Source organism: Lygodium microphyllum, chromosome 23 (genome assembly GCF_053477565.2).
Source record: "Lygodium microphyllum isolate KBCC chromosome 23, Lygodium_microphyllum_v1.1.10, whole genome shotgun sequence".
Lineage (NCBI taxonomy): Eukaryota > Viridiplantae > Streptophyta > Polypodiopsida > Schizaeales > Lygodiaceae > Lygodium > Lygodium microphyllum.
The window spans coordinates 127160802-127183694 of NC_141157.1; the positions used below are offsets into that span (position 1 = coordinate 127160802).

A 22893-nucleotide genomic window follows, 5' to 3' on the forward strand; every position below is an offset into this window, starting at 1 on the left:
CACCTCCATTATCCGTTCTTATAACTTTTAACTTAAGTGCTTTCTATGTTGGTAACAAAAGCAAGAAACCTTTTAAAAGTATCCAACACTTTATTTTTTCTCTTTAACACATACACCCATGACTTTCTACTGAAATCAATAAAAGTGACAAAGTACCGTGCATCCCCATATGAATTAACAGGCATAGTGCACACATTAGAGTGTACTAAATCAAGAGCATTGGACTTTTTAATGACACCAAACTAATAAGGAGACTTCACATGTTTTTCATATATGTAATCATTACAAAATTTGAGATCAGTGCCTTTTACATAAAATCTACCTAAAGAGGAGAGAATCTAAAGGCCCTTTTTACTCATATGGCCAAGTCTTTTGTGCCAAAGTTCCATCTGCGAATGAACATTAGCCACAACCAAGAACTTTCCAGGTAATGGTTTACAATGCAAATAATTTAAAGTCCTCTTTTTGCTGCCTTTAACAATCAGCATAGAGCCCTTGTGGACCTTCCAAGATCCACTACCAAAGGTAGTAAAATACCCTCTTGCATTAAGCTGCCCAACCGACAATAGAATTTTCTTTATGCTAGGTATATATTTGACATCCTGTAAAATCAACTCTTAGCCGTTTTCAAGGACCAAATGAATGGTATCTACACCCTCTATCTTGCATGCATAGTTGTTGCGCAAGTAAACCTTGCCTAGATAGCTTGTTGTTGAGAAATCACTTTTTCAGTTTATACACTTCATTTAGGGTTTTGCACTGGTAGCCCCAAAAAGGGCTAATGTCCACATTTTGGCCACTTTATCAGTGGGTGCCTACACAATGGTGCGCCACTGTTAGCAGAGTATTTGTCAGCTCATGTGTGAGTCTGAGTTTGATCTGGACTGGGCATTTTTATTAGGTATTTTAGGTATTTTTCTGGTGTGGCATTTTATGCCAGTGGGACATTTTATGCACCAGTCAAATTGTTGCTCCCCACTTTTTCAGCCTATATATACTCAGTGGCTCCTCCTCAGTTAGACACATCATCTTCACCATCTGCAGACTCTGTGGAGAGAGGAGCCAGTGCCAGTGCCCACGCAGCCAGTGACTCACTGTTGTATGCGACTGTCTCGTGTTCAGATATATGGATTCCATTTCCCGTGCATACATCTGAGTTCTCATCTGTATCGTGTTCTTTCTTTTCTCTTTTTGTCTTGTGTTTCAGCAGTTTATTTCAGCACATGTTTATGCTTCCACCGCTGCTCCACTTCTGACATGGTATCAGTTTTCAGGATTTGTGTTTCTGCTGTGTTTTCTTGCTGATTTCAGGACTGTTTTGTACCCCTGCTGATCAGACGACTGCTGTTGCAGCCAGGCGACCTGTTTTGGGGCTGTCTTCAGCCTGCGTTTTTTGCAGTTTTGCCATCGCCTGCTGCCTCCGCACCCTCTGCTGCCTACGCACCCTCTGCTGCCTGCGTTTTTCATCTGCCACTGCTGGCGACAGTTTTCTACCTGTTTTTCTCCGGTTTACAGCCTGCGTTTTGCTGATTCAGCATCTCTCGTGGCTGGGTGACTGTTACTTCAGGCCGTTTTCTCTGTTTTTGGCAGTTTTTGACTGATTTTTTGACTTTCTGCAGCAGATTTTGTCTTCTATTGATCAGATTTTGGGTTCTATTGCATGTGAACTCTCATTTTCTGTAGTCTGTGCTTGTGTTTTGGCTGTGTTTCCTCTCTAAATTCCATCTCTTCTCTACTTCTCTTCTTATCCTCTCCAGATGGCTCCTCCGTGCACTTCCACTGATGATAAGTTACATGGACCTGATTATCTCACATGGAGTGCTGTCATGAAAGCTTGGTTTGTGCAGAAGCGGCTATGGTACATCGTCTGTGGAGCTATTGCTCAACCTCTTCGTCCTTTTCCTCTTCCTGAAGACTTTGATGAGGACAACCATGAGGAAGCGGTGCTCACATGGGACTCGGACGATGCCCGTGCTTACTCGGCGTTGCTTCGGTGTATTTCTAAAGCGGTCTTATCGGCGGTTACCTCTTGTAGGACATCTCCTGAAGTATGGCAGAAGTTGCAGCAGATGTACGAGGCACCTTCCACCATGCGGGCCGTCACACTTTATGGCCAGCTCCAGCAGATGAAGTTTGAGCCGAAAGATACTATTCAGTCTTTTCTTCTTCGTGTTACGCAGGTACAAGACCAGCTTCGGCACATGCAATCTGCTCTTCCCGAGGTGCATCTTGTCGGGACGGTCCTCTACAAGCTCCCCCCGGAGTTTGATGGAGTGGCCAATGCTTTGCGGGCACAGACATCATCGACTCCTGTCAGTTTTACACATATGACCTCGATGCTTCTTGAGCATGAGGCATCCTTGAGATTACAGGGGCGGCTTCCGGCACATTATGGAGGTGAGGCTTATGTAGCTTCAGAGAGGGGTGACGGGAAGAAGAAGTCGAAGACCCAGTGTTACCACTGTGGCAAGAAGGGACATTTGCGGAAGGACTGCAAGAAGTTAGCGGCTTCCAGGAAGAAGGAGCAGAAGACGAAGCGGGATGCTGACTCTACCGATGAGTCCTCTCCTTCATCAGACTCCGACTCCGATCCTCCGACCAAGGTGAAGTCCAAGGCGTGGAAGGGATCCTCTTCTTCGGATCGCGGGAAGGGCTTGGTGGCCCCTTCCTCGGCTGCTTTCTAGTGGTGGTGATGAGGTCATCCCTCACGACTCTCTTGTGCCAGAGAGGGAGTGTGAGCGGGTGTTCAGATGGGGCAGCCGTGCCTCATCTATATTTTTATACAGGTGCACAGGTTCCAGAGAGGGATGTCCCTGCCGCATCGACTTCAGTCTGGCGGAATCAAATCCTGGAGCTGGGATTGACATCCAGGTTCATGCTGAGCTGGTTATCTAACAGAGAGCGGGAGGCTTTCGTCTGGAGCTCACATGAGGGGACACTTTGGCGGTCTGGCCAAAGGCGGGGAATTCATGGTCACCTATGTTCAGGGGCGTTTTTGACAGGATGGTCTTGTATGCTCCTGCGAGACATTGGTGATGGACACAGTGACATGCTATGATCTTCTCTATTTTCAAGTGTTTGGTACGATCGACATCGACATCAGGTTCTCTCCGAGGCACCTTGGTGGTGGCTTGATCACCCACTGCTTGGGTATCCATGGTTCTACTTGGTGGATCTATGTTGTATAGTTTCTGATCCCTATTCATTGTACTATTGTATTGTATCAGATCACTCATGATCTGAGAGAGGGTGTCAGCAGAGTATTTGTCAGCTCATGTGTGAGTCTGAGTTTGATCTGGGCTGGGCATTTTTATTAGGTATTTTAGGTATTTTTCTGGTGTGGCATTTTATGCCAGTGGGACATTTTATGCACCAGTCGGCCAGCTTTAATGCTGGCCGACCAGCATTGTTGCTCCCCACTTTTTCAGCCTATATATACTCAGTGGCTCCTCCTCAGTTAGACACATCATCTTCACCATCTGCAGACTCTGTGGAGAGAGGAGCCAGTGCCAGTGCCCACGCAGCCAGTGACTCACTGTTGTATGCGACTGTCTCGTGTTCAGATATATGGATTCCATTTCCCGTGCATACATCTGAGTTCTCATCTGTATCGTGTTCTTTCTTTTCTCTTTTTGTCTTGTGTTTCAGCAGTTTATTTCAGCACATGTTTATGCTTCCACCGCTGCTCCACTTCTGACAGCCACCCTAGACAACCTATGCGTATTAATAGATAGTCACTTCATTCATTCTTCACTCCTACTACTTTTCACTCATTCTTCAACACCCTTCTCCTTTAGGCTCCACCTTCACGTGTTTTTGTAGCTTGGCTCCTCCTTCATCACTTGGCGTCATTTGTCTGTCACAAAGGTTGCTGGGACCTGCGTTTTTGCAGCCTGGCTCATCCTCCATCATTTGGTATCATCATTATCCACCTGGTGTTAGCATCTGGATTGCTCTCTCTACGTTTGACATCGCTGACACTCTGGGATTTGCATTTTGCTGCGCAGGTGACTGCTTGGCATCAGAGGATTGCGGTTCGCTCCCTCGACAATTGGTGATCATCTTTCATATCTCCAATAGTATTAGAGGACTGCAGTTCGCTCCCTCAACAGCTATCCTTCATCTTCCAGTGATTGCTTCGATTGCCCACTGCTCGGAGGACTATGTTTCTCTCCCTTCTCCGTGCAAAATTCCCATAGGTGTTGCCACTTGATTCAAATAGGACAATGCAGTTATCTTTACTTGAGTGTCTTATCAGTTTGATTTTCAACCAATGCCAAGAATTTTTTAAACTTGTCAAGCACTTCATACTTGCTATGAATAGGATAAACCCATACATTCCGTGTAGCATCATCGACAAAGGTGAAAAAATATTTCTTTCCCCTTAAAGATAATCCTGGCATTTGACATACATCTGAATGTACTAACTCTAGAGGGAAGATTTCAATGAAAGAGATTTTTTGTGAGACGTCTGTGCATGTTTACCATAAATACAATGATCACAATGCTCAAAATCAGCATAACGAAGACAAGACAAGTAACCCAAACGAGAAAGCACTTTCATTCCTTGACTCATGTGTCCCAACCGGCCATACCACAAAGAAACACTTGGTTGCTCTGTCACGGTAACAATATGATCACTCATACTAGATACATGGAAAGGATACAAGGTATCACTTTTACAACCTTCGGCAATCACTCTAGATCCCTTACAGATCTTCCGTTTTCCATAACCAAAGGTGGTATGAAAACTATCATCATCTAGCTGCCCTGTGCTAATCAAGCTCTTCTTGAGCTGAGGTACATGACGTACATGTTGAAGTGTGAAGACAGAGCCATGCTGAAACTGCAACTGCACACTGCCAACACCTGCAATGTCACATGCATAGTCGTTCCCAAGATGGACAACACCATGTCGATCCCTTGTATAGGCAGAGAACCACTCTCGATGAGGGGTGACATGAAAGGAAGCACTTGAATCGAGAATCCAAGTATGCATGTCCTCATCTGTATCTGCAAGTAAAGCATGTGCACCAAAGTGTGAAGAGACGAAAAGTATGTCATTTCCACTGTCCTCACTGTCATGAGTGACTACATTCACCTCTTCAATTTTGACACTGCTCGTCTTGGGTTGACCTTCTTTCTTATTTTTCTTGCTATCATCTGTCTTCTTGCCCTTTCCTTTCTCTTTCTTCCATTTGTAGCAATCACGTTTAAAGTGACCCTTCTTACCACAATGGTGGCATTCAACATCTTTGCCACGCGATTTACTGTGTCCCTTGCTATTAGATATTCTTTTCTATTGTGATCTATCCCTAGTATGCAATGCACTAGAAGACTTACTAGATGCATTGTTCGGCTGATTTTTTTCTTCCATGAGTAGAGCACTCTCTACATCAGCATACAAAAGAATCGCATTGGAATTGCTCATAGCAGTCTTGAATGTATCCCAACTCTTTGGAAGAGTGCAAAGCAAGAACGTAGCCTTAAATTCTTCATCAATCAAGAACTTCAAGGCAACCAGCTGGCTGAAAATGGAGTTAAACTCACTCAAGTGAGTAGACATTGCTGTACCCTCTTTTATACGCAAATCTATAAGCTTTTTCAGCCAATACACTTTTGCTTGCAACACTTTTCTATGCATACAGTTCTTCCAGTCGAGTCCATATAGCATATGCAGAATCCAAACCTTCAATGTTAAACAACAAGGCATCAGAAATCGATAGCTCGATGGTTGAGCGTGCAAGCTCATTTAACTCATCCCAATCTTCCTGTTCCATGTTTGCGAGCTTTGCCCCTTTGGTTTTAATCAGCTTTGCGTGCTTCTTATTGTAGCACTATTTTTTCCAAACTGCAAAGTTATGTGCTTCTTTAAGCTTCTTTATATGCATGAGATTACTGCTATCATTGCTGCCAGCCATGATTTTCAGCCCAAATGTGACAAAAAAATCAGCAAATGCAGGCCTAAACTGTAACACAAGTGACCAAGGTATAAACAAGTAGTAAGCAATAAATGGCCACGTAGAAGCAGAGATTTCAGATCTGTAATTAAATTTTCAGAAGCACCAAACCATGTGCTACAGCATTCCACAACTGATTACAGCTGTTTCAAGGGCATATACATCACATTACATGAGAAATCCCAAAATTTGGCTGCAATTTCTGTTGTACATGTACCCACGGGCATAAAATTTGACACGCACGGCCAAAAGCCCCAAAATTTTTTGAGCTCAACCACACATCTGCATTTTCTCTATTATGCATAGAATAGGCCAATTTTGCCAAAATAGAGCAATTTCAGTAAAACCCCCAAATTTTCCAAGTGTTGGATGTCATGAGGATGTGAAAATTTGATGCTTTGCTTATGTTTGATTGACGTTTGATTAAAGGATTAATCAAATGTGCAATTAAAAGATGCACATGTGTTGCACATGTGAGGTGCAAGCTACTTTTTTTACAATTGAAGGCCCAAGGACCCTGTGAAAAAGATGGGTGTCAAAGGCAAAAGTTGTAACAAGTTATACTTGTTAGGTTCTTAGGTGAACTATGGTGTCAGTTTGCCCCTAGGACCATTATTGGCCATTAAGTGTCAGTGGTGACACTAGGGCCTAGGCATTAATTAATGGATTAATGCTTGTCCAAGGGTCAATTAATGCATTGGGACCACTTTGGGTTGCAAATGGCCTAGCCAATTAATTTTTGGATGAGCAAGGTTAATTTTCAGGGCATGGAATAAGGGCTGAATGAAAATTGATTAAATGGCTGGAAATTGCTGAAAATGGATTAAGAAAGCTGCCACTTGGCAAAACTTTCCCATGCAATTGGGGGAAAGGCTAAATAGGGCTAAAGGGAGAGGGAAATCTCGTTTTTTCATTTGGAGCTGTTAGGAAGAGGTGTTGGACTGTTGCTGCCAGCCTTTGGGGCCATTTCCCAGCCATTGGAGACCATTTTGGTGATGGAGATTGCATATTCTTGACCTTGGGAAGCTGACAATTGCTGGTGATGCACTTTCTCCTGAAGATCACAGTCTCTGATGCTCCTATTGTTGTTGGTGCATCTGTTTGGGGCTGGTACAGCAGGGCAACAGCTGATTTTGATTAGTTCTTCGCGACAAATCTCAGAATTTTCTCTCTCTATAGCATTCTCTCATCTCCTTCAGCCTATGCTTAGCCATTCTCAGCAATTCTTAGCCATTCGGAGGAGATCTTAGCCATTTTTGGTGGGCTGATCTGTAATATCTGCAGTAAACCCTAATTCAGCATAAATTAGGGTTTAGCAGCCACCTTGGGATCCATGCCAGAGATTGAAGGCTCAAGGGACTAAAATCAGCAGCTGATAATTGAAGATTATCAAGGGATTTTAGGAGCCAGCCCATCCAGAATTGATTTGGAGCAACATTTGGCCAGCCAAGGGTCAAATTGGAGAAGAAGTCCTGGGTGAATCAAGGGGAAAATGACCCAAAAGGCTTGCTGGTCATTTATGACAGCAAGAGCAATTGGTTAGCAGGAGGAGATTGAAGAATCTCAAGTTGTACTCCTTCCAATTGAATGAAAGCTAAATAAATATCACAAGGGGTGCGAGTTTTGGGGGCAACAGGGAGTCTACTGTCCAAGAATGTTATGGTAAAGTGTGTATTTCATTTTATGTGCATTTATTTATTGCTGGAATTAACTCTTAAATCAGGTTATCACCACCCATTCCAAGAAGGAAGGCTGGTTTCATTGGATGTCCAAAATTGCATGGAATTGAGCCTACATGTACATAAAATGACCAAATGGTGCACACATTTTGCTCTAACTGCAAAAGCCCCAAATTGCACGGGGTCCAATGTGCATCAATGTTGAGAAATTGGGTAAATTTCAGCCCAATTTGTGCATGTACATGAAAAGCCCCAAATGTCGGAGGCAAGATGTCACAAAATTCATGCAATTTCTGAGACAAATTGTCTTGTCCTGCATCACAATTCTCAAATCCGGGAAAAGCCCAAATTTTCAAGCCAAGATTGCACAGATTTCAGTGAAATTGACTCATCCGAGAAAAAAATCTCACTTGCATTTGAGAATCCCCATAAAATTTTTGAGGCATGCGCATTCAATGTCTGCAATTTCTGGTCCAGAGAACACTGCAATGTTTGTCGGGCACAAATTTGGGAAAATCCCCAAATTTCAAGAGACAGATTTTTATTTGTGGTTGTAGGTGTGAACACCCGGCAAAAGGGGTTTTAAAAAAAAGAAGTAAATTTAAAAAAAAAAGGCCATTGACCTTAGCTAGTCACCCGTCACGCGGAAGATCCGTAGTCACGTTGCGTGTGTAGCTCGCCTCTAGTCCCGTTGCATGCGGAGGCCCATCACGTGTGAAGCTCGCCACCAGTCCCGTCGCGTGTGTAGCGTAGCCCTGTTGCCCGCTACGCAGTCCTGTTGCCTGCCGTATTCTGTTTGACTGGCAACACGTCAGCTGCCTTGTCACACACTCTTGTCGACTGTCCATGATGCTGCAGCTTGACTCACGCCGCCTAGTTATCTGCCCTGTCGCACACTTCTGCTCGCACTTGACTGTATGCTGACGATTGGTGCCAACTCCGGAAAGCGTGTACAACCTACGAGCTTGTGACAACTCTTGCTCATCGAGTCCACCTGGGACTCCTAAACACCTGAGCTGTCTCTTGTCCGCTTTGATACGAGTTTGTAGTGACCGGGAGGCACGAAGATCGAGACAATCAGTATTCGTTACGCGCGGAGAGACAGAGAGTGAGAGAGAGTAGAGTAGAGAGTGTGCACGATTTGTGGGTACAATGACGAGTGTACCTCTTTAGGTTTTAGATAGATATATATGTGTAAGTACAAGTGCTAAGGGTGTGCTCACACCCAAGCACATTAAAAGGCACGAGGCCTTTATTCCCAACAGGTTCTATAGTTCATCCTATCTATTGCTCCTTACTACAGGTTACCTTTCAGGTGGCAATCTTGGATCTCAGGGATCCTCTACATTTTCATTGTCTCTCTATTTACTCCTCTTTCTTCATCCTGTTTTGGGTCTAAGAGGGGGTTGTTGAGAAACCACTTCTTTAGTTTACACACTTTATTTATGGTTTTGCACTGACAGCCCCAAAAAGGGGTGGTGTCCACATTTTGGCCACTTTATCAGTGGGCGCCCACACAGTGGTGCGCCACCCTAGACAGCCTATGCCTATAAATAGATAGTCACTTCATTCATTCTTTACTCCTACTACTCTTTAGTCATTCTTTAGCAGCCTTCTCCTTCAAGCTTCACCTTCACCTAATTTTGTAGCTTGGCTCCTCCTCCATCACTTGGCATTACTCGTTTGTCACAAAGGCTGTTGGGATGTGCGTTTTTGCAGCGTGGCTCATTCTCCATTATCTGGCATCATCATTATGCACTTGGCATCAACATCTGGGCTGCTTTCTCTACGTTTGACAGATTTGACACTCTAGGATTTGTGTTTTGCTGCCCAAGTCTCTCCCCGACATCAAAGGATTGCGGTTTGCTCCCTCAACAACTGGTGATCTTCCATATCTCCGACAGCATTAGAGGACTATGGCTCACTCCCTCAACAACCGTCCTTTATCGTCCAGTGATTACTTCAATCGTCCCCATTGCCTAGAGGACTACATTTCACTCCCTTTGTTGTGCGGATTTTCCACAGGTATCGCCGCCTTATTCAAATAGGACTCTCTCAGTGTGTGCTGTACATACAGTGTTTCTCCCCGCAAACCCTATTGTCTCTCTACATCGTTGCTTATTTTGTCAGAGAGGTTTTCAATGACCACACTAGATGCAACATTTGCCTTTGCAACTTCTTTTGACGGAGAGTTGTCATCATCTTTCTTGTCATCCTTCTTTTTCTTTTCCTGTTGTTTCTTTCTTTCTTGCTCTTTCTTGTAATATTGGCACTTGGGCTTTTTATGTCCTTTACGCCCACACTGATAGTAAGTAACATCCTGCTGTTTGCCCTTGCTTTTACTCCTACTTTTGCCTTTATTTGCTGCATTATCCATCTTCTTTGACCTGCCTCTAAGATGATAGGCTGAACCACTACTTTTTCCAATGGATTTTCTTCTGATCTCCTCATTGAGGATAGAGCCCCTAACACCATCAAAGGTTAAATCAATGTTATTGCTAAGTGAAACAACCAAAGCCTCCCAGCTATCAAGTAAAGTCATTAGCAAGAAAATAGCCTTCAGTTTATCATTGAAGGGCTGCAAACGAGAGTCATGCAACTGACTCAAAATCCTTGTGAAAGCACTCAAATGCTCAGATGTTGGCTTAGACTCATCCAACGCCATGTTCACAAGCTTGCACATGAGATGCATGTGATTTACTGGATTTGTATTTTCATAAGTATCCATTACTTGATTTACTGGAGTTGTATTTTCATAAGTATTCATCAACTTTTTCCATATAGCATAAGCTGTATCAAGACGCTTAATGTCTGTAAGTACATCATCGATACAACCATATTAATGTATGCAATGGCCTTCTTGTTGAGTCTAGCCCAATCCTCATCTGCCATAGCTGCAGGCTTAGTTTCCAAGAGAGCATCCTCACACTCTTTGAGAAACAAAATGCCTTGCATCCTCTCTTTCCACAGATCAAATCTAGTGCCATCAAACCTCTTGATTTCAAGGAGGGATTTAGTGTCACTACTGCTAGAAGCATTAGTGGCCATTTGGCAACAATGCACCAAAGACCAATGCTGTAATTCATGATAGCAAACAACAGGCTGAATATTCAGCTTTTTTCAGCCCAAAATTTCAGGAAATAAGAGCAAGATTTAGTGTCACTGTATTACAAACAGTGCTCAAATACAAGTATGGCAGTAGAAAGAATGACTTTCAGCAATATAACTGAAATTTCAGCATACATTACACACATACATCACTGGCAAGTGACTCCCACTTCAGCAATATCACCAAAAAATTACATCTACAACAATCCCAGATCCCAGAACTACAAATGATCTCTAAGACTGCTGCACCATGAATATTCAGCAATACGTCAACTCAATAGGAGCTGCCTAACATGTATACTGCATATATATGTGCCCGAATCAACTTCTGATATACAAATTACCCAAAAATTCTCTGCAATTTCTCCAAAATCTCACAAGTGGGAGATAAAAGACTCAAATTACATTCCTTACAGCTTCAGTAATGTCCCCAAAGTGCATTTCACACATCAATTTTGCCAAAATCCACAAATTTCAGCAAAAGTCCCAAAATTTCATTGACCAATCTGTCCCAATTGCACTAATATGTGTTCCCAAGAGCATAAAACGAGCAAATTTAGCAGAATTTCATTCCAAAAGGCCCAATTTCTCAGGTCCAAATGTGCACCAATGTCAATAAATTCAGCTTGGGTGAGAAAAATTTCACTGATACATGAAAAGCCCCAAATTTTCCAGAGCCAATGTGCACAATGTTTGCAATTTCTAGGTCACTGTTATGCATGAACTGCATCAAATTTGGGAAAAGCCCCAAATTTTGGGCCTAAATTTGCACAAATCTTTGAACTGTCCCTATATATGCAAACCCCCGTTAGTGAACAGGGGCCTAGTTGCAAAAATATTAAAAAAAAATATGTATTGTCCTGGAAAAATGTGGCGTGCGCAGTCGTTGAGCTACCAGCCGATTTGACTTCGCCGATTCGCTCTATCTGAAGCAATTGCTCACGCTAGCTAGAAGTAGTTGCCTGACCTAGTCACTGCCTGCCCTTGACCTATCGCTTGCTTGGAAGTTATTGATTGACCTATTAGTAGCTTGGTAAGCTATTGCTTATACTCATGCTGGCCTGAACTGACGTTTCTTTGCATGGACGAGCTGAAGCTAATATGCCCAAACTTCGAGAAGCGTGTACACCTTAGTTGCAGCTCTAATAATAGGTTGAAGGGAAGAGTGTGCAATGGGAGTGCAAGTCAGAAGTGGAGCAGCAGTGTTGAGAGTGAGAGAGAGTGGACACAAAGATGAGTATACCGGATTGTGATGGCACACAAAGAATAAAGAATGTATTTATATGTTAGGGTGCAAATAAGGGTGTGTTCACACCCGTATAACTTTACACAGAGACGAAGGGACTTTACACCCAACAACAGCTTATGCCTATAAATAGGTAGTCACTCCATTCATTCTACACATCACTTTAGTCATTCTTTACCCCTCTTCCTCTGTCACTCCAACACTCTTCACTCCACAGTTGCCCATATCCCTACTAGAGAACATTGCAGTTCGTGGTCACCCTTGCTCTTCTCCTTCAAGTGCAATGTTTCCTCATCATTAGGTCTGCATTTAGAGGTCTTCTGTAGCTGGCTATCTTCTTTTCTTGCTGGTGACATCTCTTCTCCATGAGGCGGCATTGGTCTGCTTGCGTTTTGGGTCTTCTTCACCTGGTGAAAGTCTCCACATGTTGACGTCAATATCTACCTTGTGTTTTGCATAGAGGAGGCCCCTACAATCTGCGTTTGCTATCATTAGGTATGGCCTCCACATCTAGCGACCTTTCCCACATAGGCTTCAGCATTCTACAGTTTGCGTTTTCAGCATTCTGGGCTTTGGCATTTGCGTTTTGCTACTGAGGCCACTCCCCGGCTTTTGAGGATTGCCTTTCACTCCCTCGACATTTGGTGATTATCTTCCACATCTTTAATGGTATCAGAGGACCGCGGTTTACTCCCTTGACAACTATCCTTCACCTTCCAATGATTACTTCGATAGCTCACTGCCCAGAGGACTACATTTCTCTCCCTTCACTGTGTAGATTTCCACAGGTGCTGCTGCTTGATTTAGATAGGACAATGCAGTTATCTTGTGAGCTTTGGCTCCCTCGTATCAACTTTTCTTCTCATAGCATGATTCAATCCATCATCACCATGTTCTTTTGTGTTTGTGAGTTCCTCTTGCTCAGTGCTTGCCGTACACACTCTGTGTTTCTCCCCTCAAACTCCACTGTCTCTCTGGTCTCTTTGCCATTTTTTGACATGGTATCAGAGCTAGTGGTGCTCCAATAAGCCACGGAGATCCTTTGCATCATCAGAGAAGGCAAAGACAAGTTGTGGTTTCGGCATCATCTATTGATTTTCCCCTTCATTTCCATTGCATCACCAGGAGACAGAGATACCCTTATCTTCCTTTTCCACATGCCCTCCCTTTAATAGGTTGACACTCTGATGCTATGACTTCTCCAGAGGTAGATGGATAGACCACAAAGTGCTCCTCTTCTAGCATCATCGGACCTTCCACCGATGCTTGCCGACATGGATCTGTGCTCCCTACCTCGCCGGAGTATATATGTCTACCCCTAGGCACTCATTGTGCCACCTCTCCCTTCTGGGCCACAGAGTTTATTCTACACCGACTTTCAGATTTTTATACTCAAGGCAATAAGATGCATCCGATGCGCATTGAGCTCTTTCAAGCCATAGGAGGATTGATTGGTATCATGGCCTCCTCGCGACCCCTGCAATGCGCTACAGATGTTGTTTCTACTTTTTCTAGGGTTTCCAGAATGCTACCTCAACAACCCATGGCTCTATAGTTTGCTCCACCAAGAGATAGTGATTGTTGGCTACCGTCCCCTCGATAGTCTGCTCCTTCCCGAGATAGTGGTTGTTTGACACCTTCCATTACTTTGGCTTTGCAGTCCACTTCCTTGAGAGATAGTAACTGTTGCCCACTCTTGGCTCAATATGAGCCTTCCCTTTCCGCACCCTCGACTACTGGGGTTTGAGAGGCCACCTCTAGGAGTTCTTTGACATATTTGACACCCTAGATATCTTCTTCGGCATGATCGATGGCACTTCCTCGTCATTAGATGATTTGGATTCCGTCGGATTCCATGCTTTATGAGTTTTTAGATTCCCTATCTCTAGTAGAGAGGGATTTAGAGGGGGATGCACTCTTTTTTCCCTCCAAGGGGGCTCCTACTTCTTCTTCGACTTCAGAGGGGGCCCTTGCATCTCCTCCCTTGGATGGGACACCTCCTCCTCATGAAGTTTTTCATCCAACCTTTAGTCTTTTGGGATGGTTGTCTTCGAGTAGTCATTTCTCCTCTTGATACCTAGGATCTTTAGGTAGTACCACTTAGATTAGGGCCTTGGAGGTTTAGCTGGACTTGGTGATGAGGTCTTCAAATTCCTTCCAGCATGGAGTTATGGAGCTAGTGGCTTCTTTCGCTAGGTGGAGGTGGGTTCTCTAGTTCATCCCATCTAGTGTTCCTTACTACATGTTACCTTTTAGGTGGAAATCTTGGATCTTCAGGATCCTCCACATCTTCTTCATATCTCTCTTCGCTTCTCTTTCTTCATCCCTTTTTGGGCTTGATAGGGGATGTTGAGAAACCACTTCTTCAGTTTACACACTTCATTTAGGGTTTTGCATTGATGGCTCCAAAAAGGGATGGTGTCCACATTTTGGCCACTTTTTCAGTGGGTGCCTACATAGTGGTGCACTTGATATCTTATGCCTATAAGTAGGTAGTCACTCCATTCATTCTACACACCACCTCAGTCATTCTTCACACCTCTTTCTTTGCCACTCCCACACTCTTCATTCCATTGCTGCCCATACCCCTACTAGAGGACATCGTAGTTCATGGTCACCCTTCCTCTTCTTCTTTAGGTGTTGTGTTTCCTCATCATAAGGACTGCGTTTGAAGATTTTTTGTAGCTAGCGACCTTTTCTTGTTGGCGACATCGCTTCTCCACCAAGCGGTATCAGTTTGCTTTTGATTTGGGTTTTCTCCACATGGCAACAGTCTCCACCTACTGGCATCAATATCTACCTTGCGTTTTGCACAGAAGAAGCTTCTACAGTTTGCGTTTGCTATCATCATGCATTGCCTTCACATTGTTAGCTCTAACATTTGCGTTTTGCTGATGACAATGGCAGCAGCAAACACGGAGAGTCGGACTGTTAGAGTGCGCACCTACAAAGGGAAGACTGAAGACTGAAGATTGAAGATTGAAGAGTGTGAGTGTCTGCCAAGTGGGGGGTGTAGTTATAAATGGCAAGGGCACCAAAAAACTGCCCAACCTGATCCAGGAGAGGCCATAAATGTTGGCCGACGAGCAAAAATACTGGTCACATAGAAAGAAATGCCAAAAAAAAAAGGGGGCACCCTGTAAAAATCCCAGATGACAAAGACAATGTCTGGCAAGTATAAGCATACTGTGGAAAGCAGTAATTGGCCTAGGAATGCACACAGGAAGCCTACAAATAAAGAAAATGCACTTAAACTGCCAAAGCTCCTATGTCTCTGTTAAACTCTGACAAGAGCTCACAACTAGGAGATGACAGGTTGTGTTTTCAGCATTTTGGGCTTTGGCATTTGCGTTTTGCTGCCTAGGCCACTCCCTGGCTTCTGAGGTCCTTCATCTTCTAGTGATTACTTGAATAGCCCATTGTGCGGAGGACCGTGTTTCGCTCCCTTCATTATGCAGATTCCCATAGGTACTGTTGTGCCTAATTCAAACACAACAATGTAGTTGTCTTCTGAGCTTCAGCTCCGTTGTATTAGCTTTTCTTCTCATAGCATGATTCAGTGCACATCACGGTGTTCCTTTGTGTTTTTGAGTTTCTCTTCTCTCTCAGTGTTTACCATATACACACTGTTTCTCCCCGCAAACCCTACTGTCTCTTTGGTCTCTTTGTTATTTTTTGACATATGGTGTTGTTCATAAAATCATCTAAATACCATTGAAAATTAATGACCATACACTTAAAACTAGCATTTAATAATCAACCGCTAATAATTATTAACTGATGCTGATGTATAGTTTTAGAGCTGTAGATAATAAACCGTACCATATGCATACCAAACGTAGTGCCTAGGACACTAAATATTGCTCTCTTAGCAAATGTACTGTCAGCTATACAGTGTTGTGATGAGTGCGCAATGGAATGCAAGACAGAAATGGAGCAGGAGCAGTGTTGAGAGTGAGAGAATGCCAAGATGAGTGTACTAGAAAAGTCATGGTACACAAATAATAAAATGTATTTATATGTTAGGGTACAAATAAGGGTGTGTTCACACTTGTATAAGTTTATACACATGGAGATTAAGAGACTTTACACCCAACAACCTCCCACTTAAAGGCCCGAAGTGGTACCTTTAAGCTAGCCAACTCCTACTAATCGAATGCAATGCTCATACTGAGCCTTTGCAAGACTCTTAGTGAGAACATTTGCAGGGTTGTCTTGGGTTTTGATCTTTTTAGTTAGTGTGACAAGACCATCATCCAAGACTTGGCGAACGAAGTGGTAGCGAACATCTATGTGTTTGGTACGTGCATGAAACATGGCATTCTTAGCCAGACATACGGCACTCTAGCTATTACAACCAAGCACTAGAGCACCTGAAGAGAGACTAAAATCCTTGACCAGAAGGCCAAGCCAAACAGCTTCCTTAGAAGCTTTTGTGACTGAAATATATTCAACCTCTGTTGTACGCAATGCCACAATTTTCTGCAACCTTGAACACCAAGAAATAGCCCCACTAGCCAAAGTAAAGACATACCCATTGGTAGATTTTCTAGTGTCAAGATCTCTTGCCATGTCCAAATCATAGAATCCCTGCAACTCTAGTGTACGCTTTCCATAGCATATACACTTCTCTTGTGTATCTTTTAAGTATCTAAAGATACATTTCACTACTTCCTAATGTGGCTTGCTAGGGTTAGATATGAATCTACTAACAACTCCCATTGCATGAGCAACGTCAGGGCAAGTTGCAACCATGGCATACATCAAAGAACCACAAGCTGATGCATAAGGTATGCCCTTCATAGCACTAGCAACTGCATCATCCTTTGGGCAATCAGCTTTGCTAAGCTTTGTATGTGGCGGTAAAGGCACACCAAGAGGCTTAGCATCAGCCATATTAAATCTCTCAAGTACTTTGCTGATGTACTTGTCTTGTGAGAGAAACAACAAGTGTTGTCCGCTATCTCTTTTAAGGCACATGCCCAAAATGTGTTCAGCCGTCCCCAAATCTTTAATTGAGAAGGCTGAACTTAGATGCATTCAAAGTACTCTTATGCTGTTTTGCAAATCAGCATGTCATCCACATATAAGAGCAACACAATAAGGTTTCCATCATCAGCATTTTAGTGTATAAGCAGTGATGTGCAAGATTGTGTTTAAATCCATGGCTGAGTATGAAGGTATCAAACTTTTTATACCACTGCCTAGGGGCTTATTTCAGCCCATATAAGTTACGTTTCAGGTTACAAACCAAATGCTCTTTCCCCAGAATAGCAAAACCTTTTGGCTGTTTCATGTACAACTCATCATCCAGGTCACCATGAAGAAAAGTAGTCTTCACATCCATCTGATCCAACTCTAAATCCATGGATGTAGTGAGAGCAAACAAAACATGGAGCATAGTCATCTTCACTACTGGTGAAAAAATCTCTTGGAAGTCTATGTCTTCCTTTTGTGTATAGACCTTAGCAACCAAACGTGCCTTGTACTTAGGCTTCCCATCAATACATTTCACCTTGTAAACCCATTTTTTAGGTATAGCTTTCCTATCCTTGGGTAAAGCTCCCATGACTTATTCTCTTGTTTCCACATGATTGTGCCTCTGTAAATGTCAGAGGCTCACTTTCATTAGTCAATATAATGCAATCCAAAGATGGCTGAAACCTTTGTGGCTGCCTTCTGATAGTTGTAGACCTTCTTACCCAATGATCTGTATTGTTAGGCAATGGGCCTACATCTAGAGATATGTGCACATCATCACTTGGTGGCTGTTTTTCAGCATTTTCTTACTGCTGTAACCTGTTTTTAACATGTTTTTCTTACTGTCCTATTCCATCCTGTGCATCTATTTGCTGTTCATTATCTTTTGGCTGTAGCATAATAGGTTGCTGCTCATTTTCAGCATCAAAAGGAACATAATCTTTAGCTAATGGTTGCTGAATGGCTGGCTGTTCATGCTGAAATTCGACCTTTTTTTTGTCATGGTCACCATGTGTAGCACTTTTCAGCAACTTTGCCTCATTAAATACTATGTCTCGGCTGCGTACTATCTTCTTGTCTTGAGGAAGCCAAACTCTATAACCCGTCTCTCCCTCATCTCCATATTCCATGAAGATGACCTTGATGGATTTCATGTAAAAGGGAGGGAGTGTGGGAGAGGAAGATAAGGGAATCTCTGTCTTGCGGTGATGTAGTGGAAATGAAGGGGGAAATTAGTAGATGATGACGAAACTGCAACCTATCTTTGCCTTCTCTAATGAAGAGGGTCTTTATCTCTCTAAGGTTCTGCACTTTGATACCAAGTCAAAATAATAGGTATACTTTGATACCATGTCAAAATGTGCAATGGTGTAGAGAGACAATAGGGTTTGCGGGGAGAAACACAGAGTGTGTACGGCAAACATTGAGAGAGAAGAGAAACTTAGAAATACAAGAACACGGCGATGATGCACTGAATCATGCTACAAGTAGAAAAACTGATATAGTGGAGCCAAAGCTCAAAAGATGATTGTAGTCTTGTCTAAATTAAGTGGCAGCACCTGTGGGGAATCTGCACAGTGAAGGGAGCGAAATGCAATCCTTCGGGCAATGGGCTATTGAAGTAATCACTGGAAGGTGAAGGATAGCTGTTGAGGGAGGGAAGCGCAGTTTGATGATGCCGTTAGGGATGTAGAAGATGATCAGCAGCTGTTGAGGGAGTGAAGCGCAGTCCTTGGACGCCAGGAAGAGGGCCAAGTTGAAAACGCAGCAGTAGAATGCTGTAGTAAAACACTAGTAGAACGCCGCAGTAGAATGCAGCAGTAGGGATGAATGTAAGGTGAAAGGTAGCCACAAACTGCAAAGTCCTCCAATAGGGGTGTGAGTAACAGTTTAAGGAGAGAGAAGGATGTCAGAATGATGGAAGAAGAGGGGTGAAGAATGACTGAAGTGGTGTGTAAGAATGAATGAAGTGATTGCCTATTTATAGGCATAAGTTGCTAGGGTGGCACACCATTGAGTGGACGCCCACTGAAAAGTGGCCAAAATGTGGACACTAGTTGTTGGGGCTGTTAGTGCAAAACCCTAGATGCAGTGTGTAAACTGAAGAAGTGGTTTCTCAACATTTTGATCGTAGAGCAATAAGTTAAACGAAACATGAAAGTCTGAGATCCAAAGTTGATGTTAGTCGCAGCTTCTTTGTCGATGATGCCTTTGATGCATCTTTAGGTCACCTCAAGGCTCAGCATTAATGATTAACATCCCTTGAGCAAGCTTGTTTCATGAGATATGATGCATACACTCCAGTTGCTTCACTTGATTTGTCACCCTGTTACATAAAAGCAAGTTTTGTGAACTCTCTTTGATGCAGTTGAGCTACTCAAACGTGATTTACTTCCATGCAAGGATTAAGCTTAGTGACAGGACCCATGTTGCAGGTGAAGTTGCTTTACCAGGAGGGAAAAGGGACAAGGAGGATGCTGATGATGTGACAACTGCTCTCAGGGAAGCTAAAGAAGAAATTGGTCTGGATCCTTCGCTTGTGAAAGTCATTACCATTCTTGAACCATTTGTCTCAAAGGTCTTTATTCTGAACTCATATCTGTGATTGTGAGCTCAATTATTGGTAGTGTAAATTCTGCTGGTCTCTTAACACATTCATTGGAACAGAAACTTTTGAGGGTAACACCTGTGGTTGGATTTCTGTCTGAACCGAGCAAGTTCAAGCCTGTCCCCAACCCTGGGGAAGTCGATGCAATCTTTGATGCACCACTTGACACATTTTTGAGGGTAAGTATTCGATTGTTTGTCATGTTTACATTGCATGCTAAATAGGTGAAATCCATGTGATCAGTGAGAATAAAACTATGTTAGATATTGGATTTGCCATCTGGAAAATTTGGATGCTACAAATGCAATGGGACAACCATTGTACATCAATGAGTTCAAAGTTGAACCAATGTGATTGATAGCTTCAGCTACAACTCTGGTGTGCATGGCCAATTTCCCATGCACATTGATGCACTATTGCTTCTGTCACAGCCACACGAGTACCTGCAAGTCTTCAAAGTTTGTTACAACTGGATGCCCATGTTCCATGTGTCTATTGAGTTTCTATAAGAGGATGATCAGCTCTCTCTCAAGAGGCTCCACAAATTTACCAGACTTTCTTTTGCCAAGGAATCATCTTTAGCTTTTCATCTGTTTGACATGTCAAAATATTTCCTCAAAGTGGTACCCTAAAGTTTAGGACTTGCAACACTCGAGGAACCCTTCTTTTGTGTCAACTACTGTCATGGCTTGCATGGAACATATGCGACAAGGTTTTCTGCCCTGTATTTGAGATTCTCCCATTGCACTTCACTCTCCATCACCTGCATTGAACTTTGCTTCCATCCTGCACTGAAGGCACTGCATATTCATCTGTTTTCATGATGCAGCTGCAGAGCTGAATGCTATGTCATAGGGTCAGCTCTTTGTTACCGGCTCTTTTGAAAATTCCCCTATTTGGGTTTTATGTTGTCCAAAAGCTTGAAGCAAATACCACCAAAGTATGTGTCATAGGCAGTTTTAACTTTTTCTCATAAAATTTTTCTGTCCTGTGTTCATGTTTCCTACTGCTCATTAATGCAGACTGTGCATCTTCATTAATACGACAGCCAAAAGTGGCTGAAATGCAAGATTTGAACTTTTTGGAAGGTGTGTTGTTGTGCACATTGCAGGACAAGCAACACCGTACCGAGGAAAGAAAATGGTTGGGCTTTGCATATCAGGTGCATTACTTTGATGTTGAATCGAATGGCCAGAAATTTCTTGTCTGGGGCTTGACTGCAGCAATCTTGATACGATGTGCTTCGGTTATATATCAGCAGCCATCTTTGTTCAGTAAACTACATCCAGATTTGGACTCAAATGCAGGATCTCGACTCTGAATTCTTCAATTATGCCTCCTTGGCATATCATTTTTTGGGCATTTGTTTAGTAACACAAGGCTCTGTGAGCAAGGTGTAACATCTAGTCAGCTGTACAGTATGTAAACTGTATTCTAAACCAGATTGCATCATGCACTCAATGCTAAGTATCTTACACGGTAGTGTGTCTAGAGATTAACTGGGACGGTCCACAAGAAGAAACATACCACTCCTACAGTGCTAAACTAATAATAAAAGAATTTGGTTCTGGAGTAGTAATACATTGCAATATGTGTCACAGCTTTATCTTTTCATTATTAGCGTTTAATATGGAACCTATGCTAGTGTGGCAGCTGATAATGATTGGAATGGTGGTAATTTTGGGAGGCCTTTATCATTGGCAGAAGGTTCGTAGGGGGCTGTGCTTGTGTTTATCCTTATGCATCAAGGGAGCTTTGCCTTCTGATTTTCTTTGAAGGGGGGGGTGTGATTCAAGGCATTTTTTTCTTTCGCTAACCGTATTTTGAGAGGGCAAAATCACCCTAATGAAGCTTGAACAACTCAACGAACGGCCAAAACACTTCGTATAATGTACTCGTAACGATCTCAGACAAATCATGGAAGGAGCTCTGTGGGTGATTAACATGAGCACGGAGAAGTTAGGAAAGGAATCATGAGGTTGAAACGTTGGAAATAAAAGACAGTTGATACTTGGCAGCATAGGCCGTTTGATTTAAGTGTGAATTTCCTGGTTGCATTTTACGTTACCGCTTTAACATTGATCGAGTTCTGTGAGAAGTACGTCAGATTGTCAGTTGGTTCTATGGTGTAGTGGTTAGCACTCTGGACTTTGAATCCAGCGACCTGGGTTCGAATCCCGGTAGGACCTTTTAGAGTTTGCGCCCTTCATTCTCTCTTCTGTATCATCGCCCTGCGCGACATGAGCTAGAGATGACTAAATTTCTTGGTGCGGATAGACGTTCTTCTTATTACAGGCAGTATAGTGTATGGAATGAGCTAGAGATGACTAAATTTCTTAGTGCGGATGGACGTTCTTCTCATTACAGGCAGTATAGTGTATGGAATGATTTATCTAATGTTAGATGTGTGATCCCGTGATGTCGTTCGATTGTTGGGATCCTTATATCAATTCGATCGTTCTCTTTAGCGAGAGGGGTAAGGTACTGCTTGCTCCTTTGCCAACCTCTTCTAAATTGAAGTTTACCATTAATAGTCTCTTAGTTTCAACTTGTTGATCTAATGCAGGGGGTCCCTACTCCACAGAAATTTGCTAAACAGGAAATGAGTATTTGATAGAAAGTTCATTTCATTATGTAAAATAAGTATACATTTATCTAATAGTGTATATACAAGTCCCTCGGAATGGACTAAGTGACAAAAGACACGTGAAGGCCCATTACAAGGCTTGCTTTAGCACCTTAGCTACGGCATGGTAGATACCACCTTTAAGGCATTTTCATAATAAACTATGGTCTCTTGGATAATCAGTGACAAAAGACACGTGAAGGCCCATTACAAGGCTTGCTTTAGCACCTTAGCTACGGCATGGCACATACCACCTTTAAGGCATTTTCATAATAAACTATGGACTCTTGGATAATCTTTTTGGAGATGGAAGATACAACTCCAAAATGGCTTTCTAGCTAGCCAAACAATAAGGCATTCCTAGTCTCGACTTCTAGCATCACTAAAGAGATTGAACCCACTATGATATGTGGTATGAGGTAGGCTAGTCACGCCTTCACCTTATAAGCCAATACAATAGCCACTCAATCTCACTCTTCATGAGTTAGCTTGTACTCCAATGCAATTCTTGCAATGCTCTTGAAGCTAGAACAATGGAAGTTCCCAAACATCTTGCCACCTTCGAAGTTCTTTTTTACAGCAAGAAAGAGATGGATTTAAATTTTCATTGTGGGTTACAAAATAGTTGCGATAAGCTTCCTCACTTAGCCACACAACTACTAACTAGGAGGCATCCCCTTTAAGAC

The 22893-nt window shown here is 42.8% G+C and overlaps 1 protein-coding gene and 1 non-coding gene across 2 annotated transcripts in view; both read left to right on the forward strand.

Annotated features, from left to right (window-relative positions):
* Window positions 1-21148, forward strand: part of LOC148016725 (nudix hydrolase 11-like) — a 37360-nt gene extending 16212 nt beyond the window's left edge. The window contains exons 2-4 of the mRNA XM_087663958.1: window positions 19409-19551; window positions 19641-19760; window positions 20693-21148. Of these exons, the coding sequence (XP_087520084.1) occupies window positions 19409-19551; window positions 19641-19760; window positions 20693-20902 (473 nt within the window). The 3' untranslated portion in view covers window positions 20903-21148. The remainder of the gene's footprint in view (window positions 1-19408; window positions 19552-19640; window positions 19761-20692) is intronic.
* Window positions 21149-21698: 550 nt separating this feature from the next.
* Window positions 21699-21770, forward strand: TRNAQ-UUG (transfer RNA glutamine (anticodon UUG)). The gene has a single exon. It is a non-coding gene; the product is annotated as a tRNA-Gln (tRNA).
* The last annotated feature ends 1123 nt before the right edge of the window (window positions 21771-22893 follow it).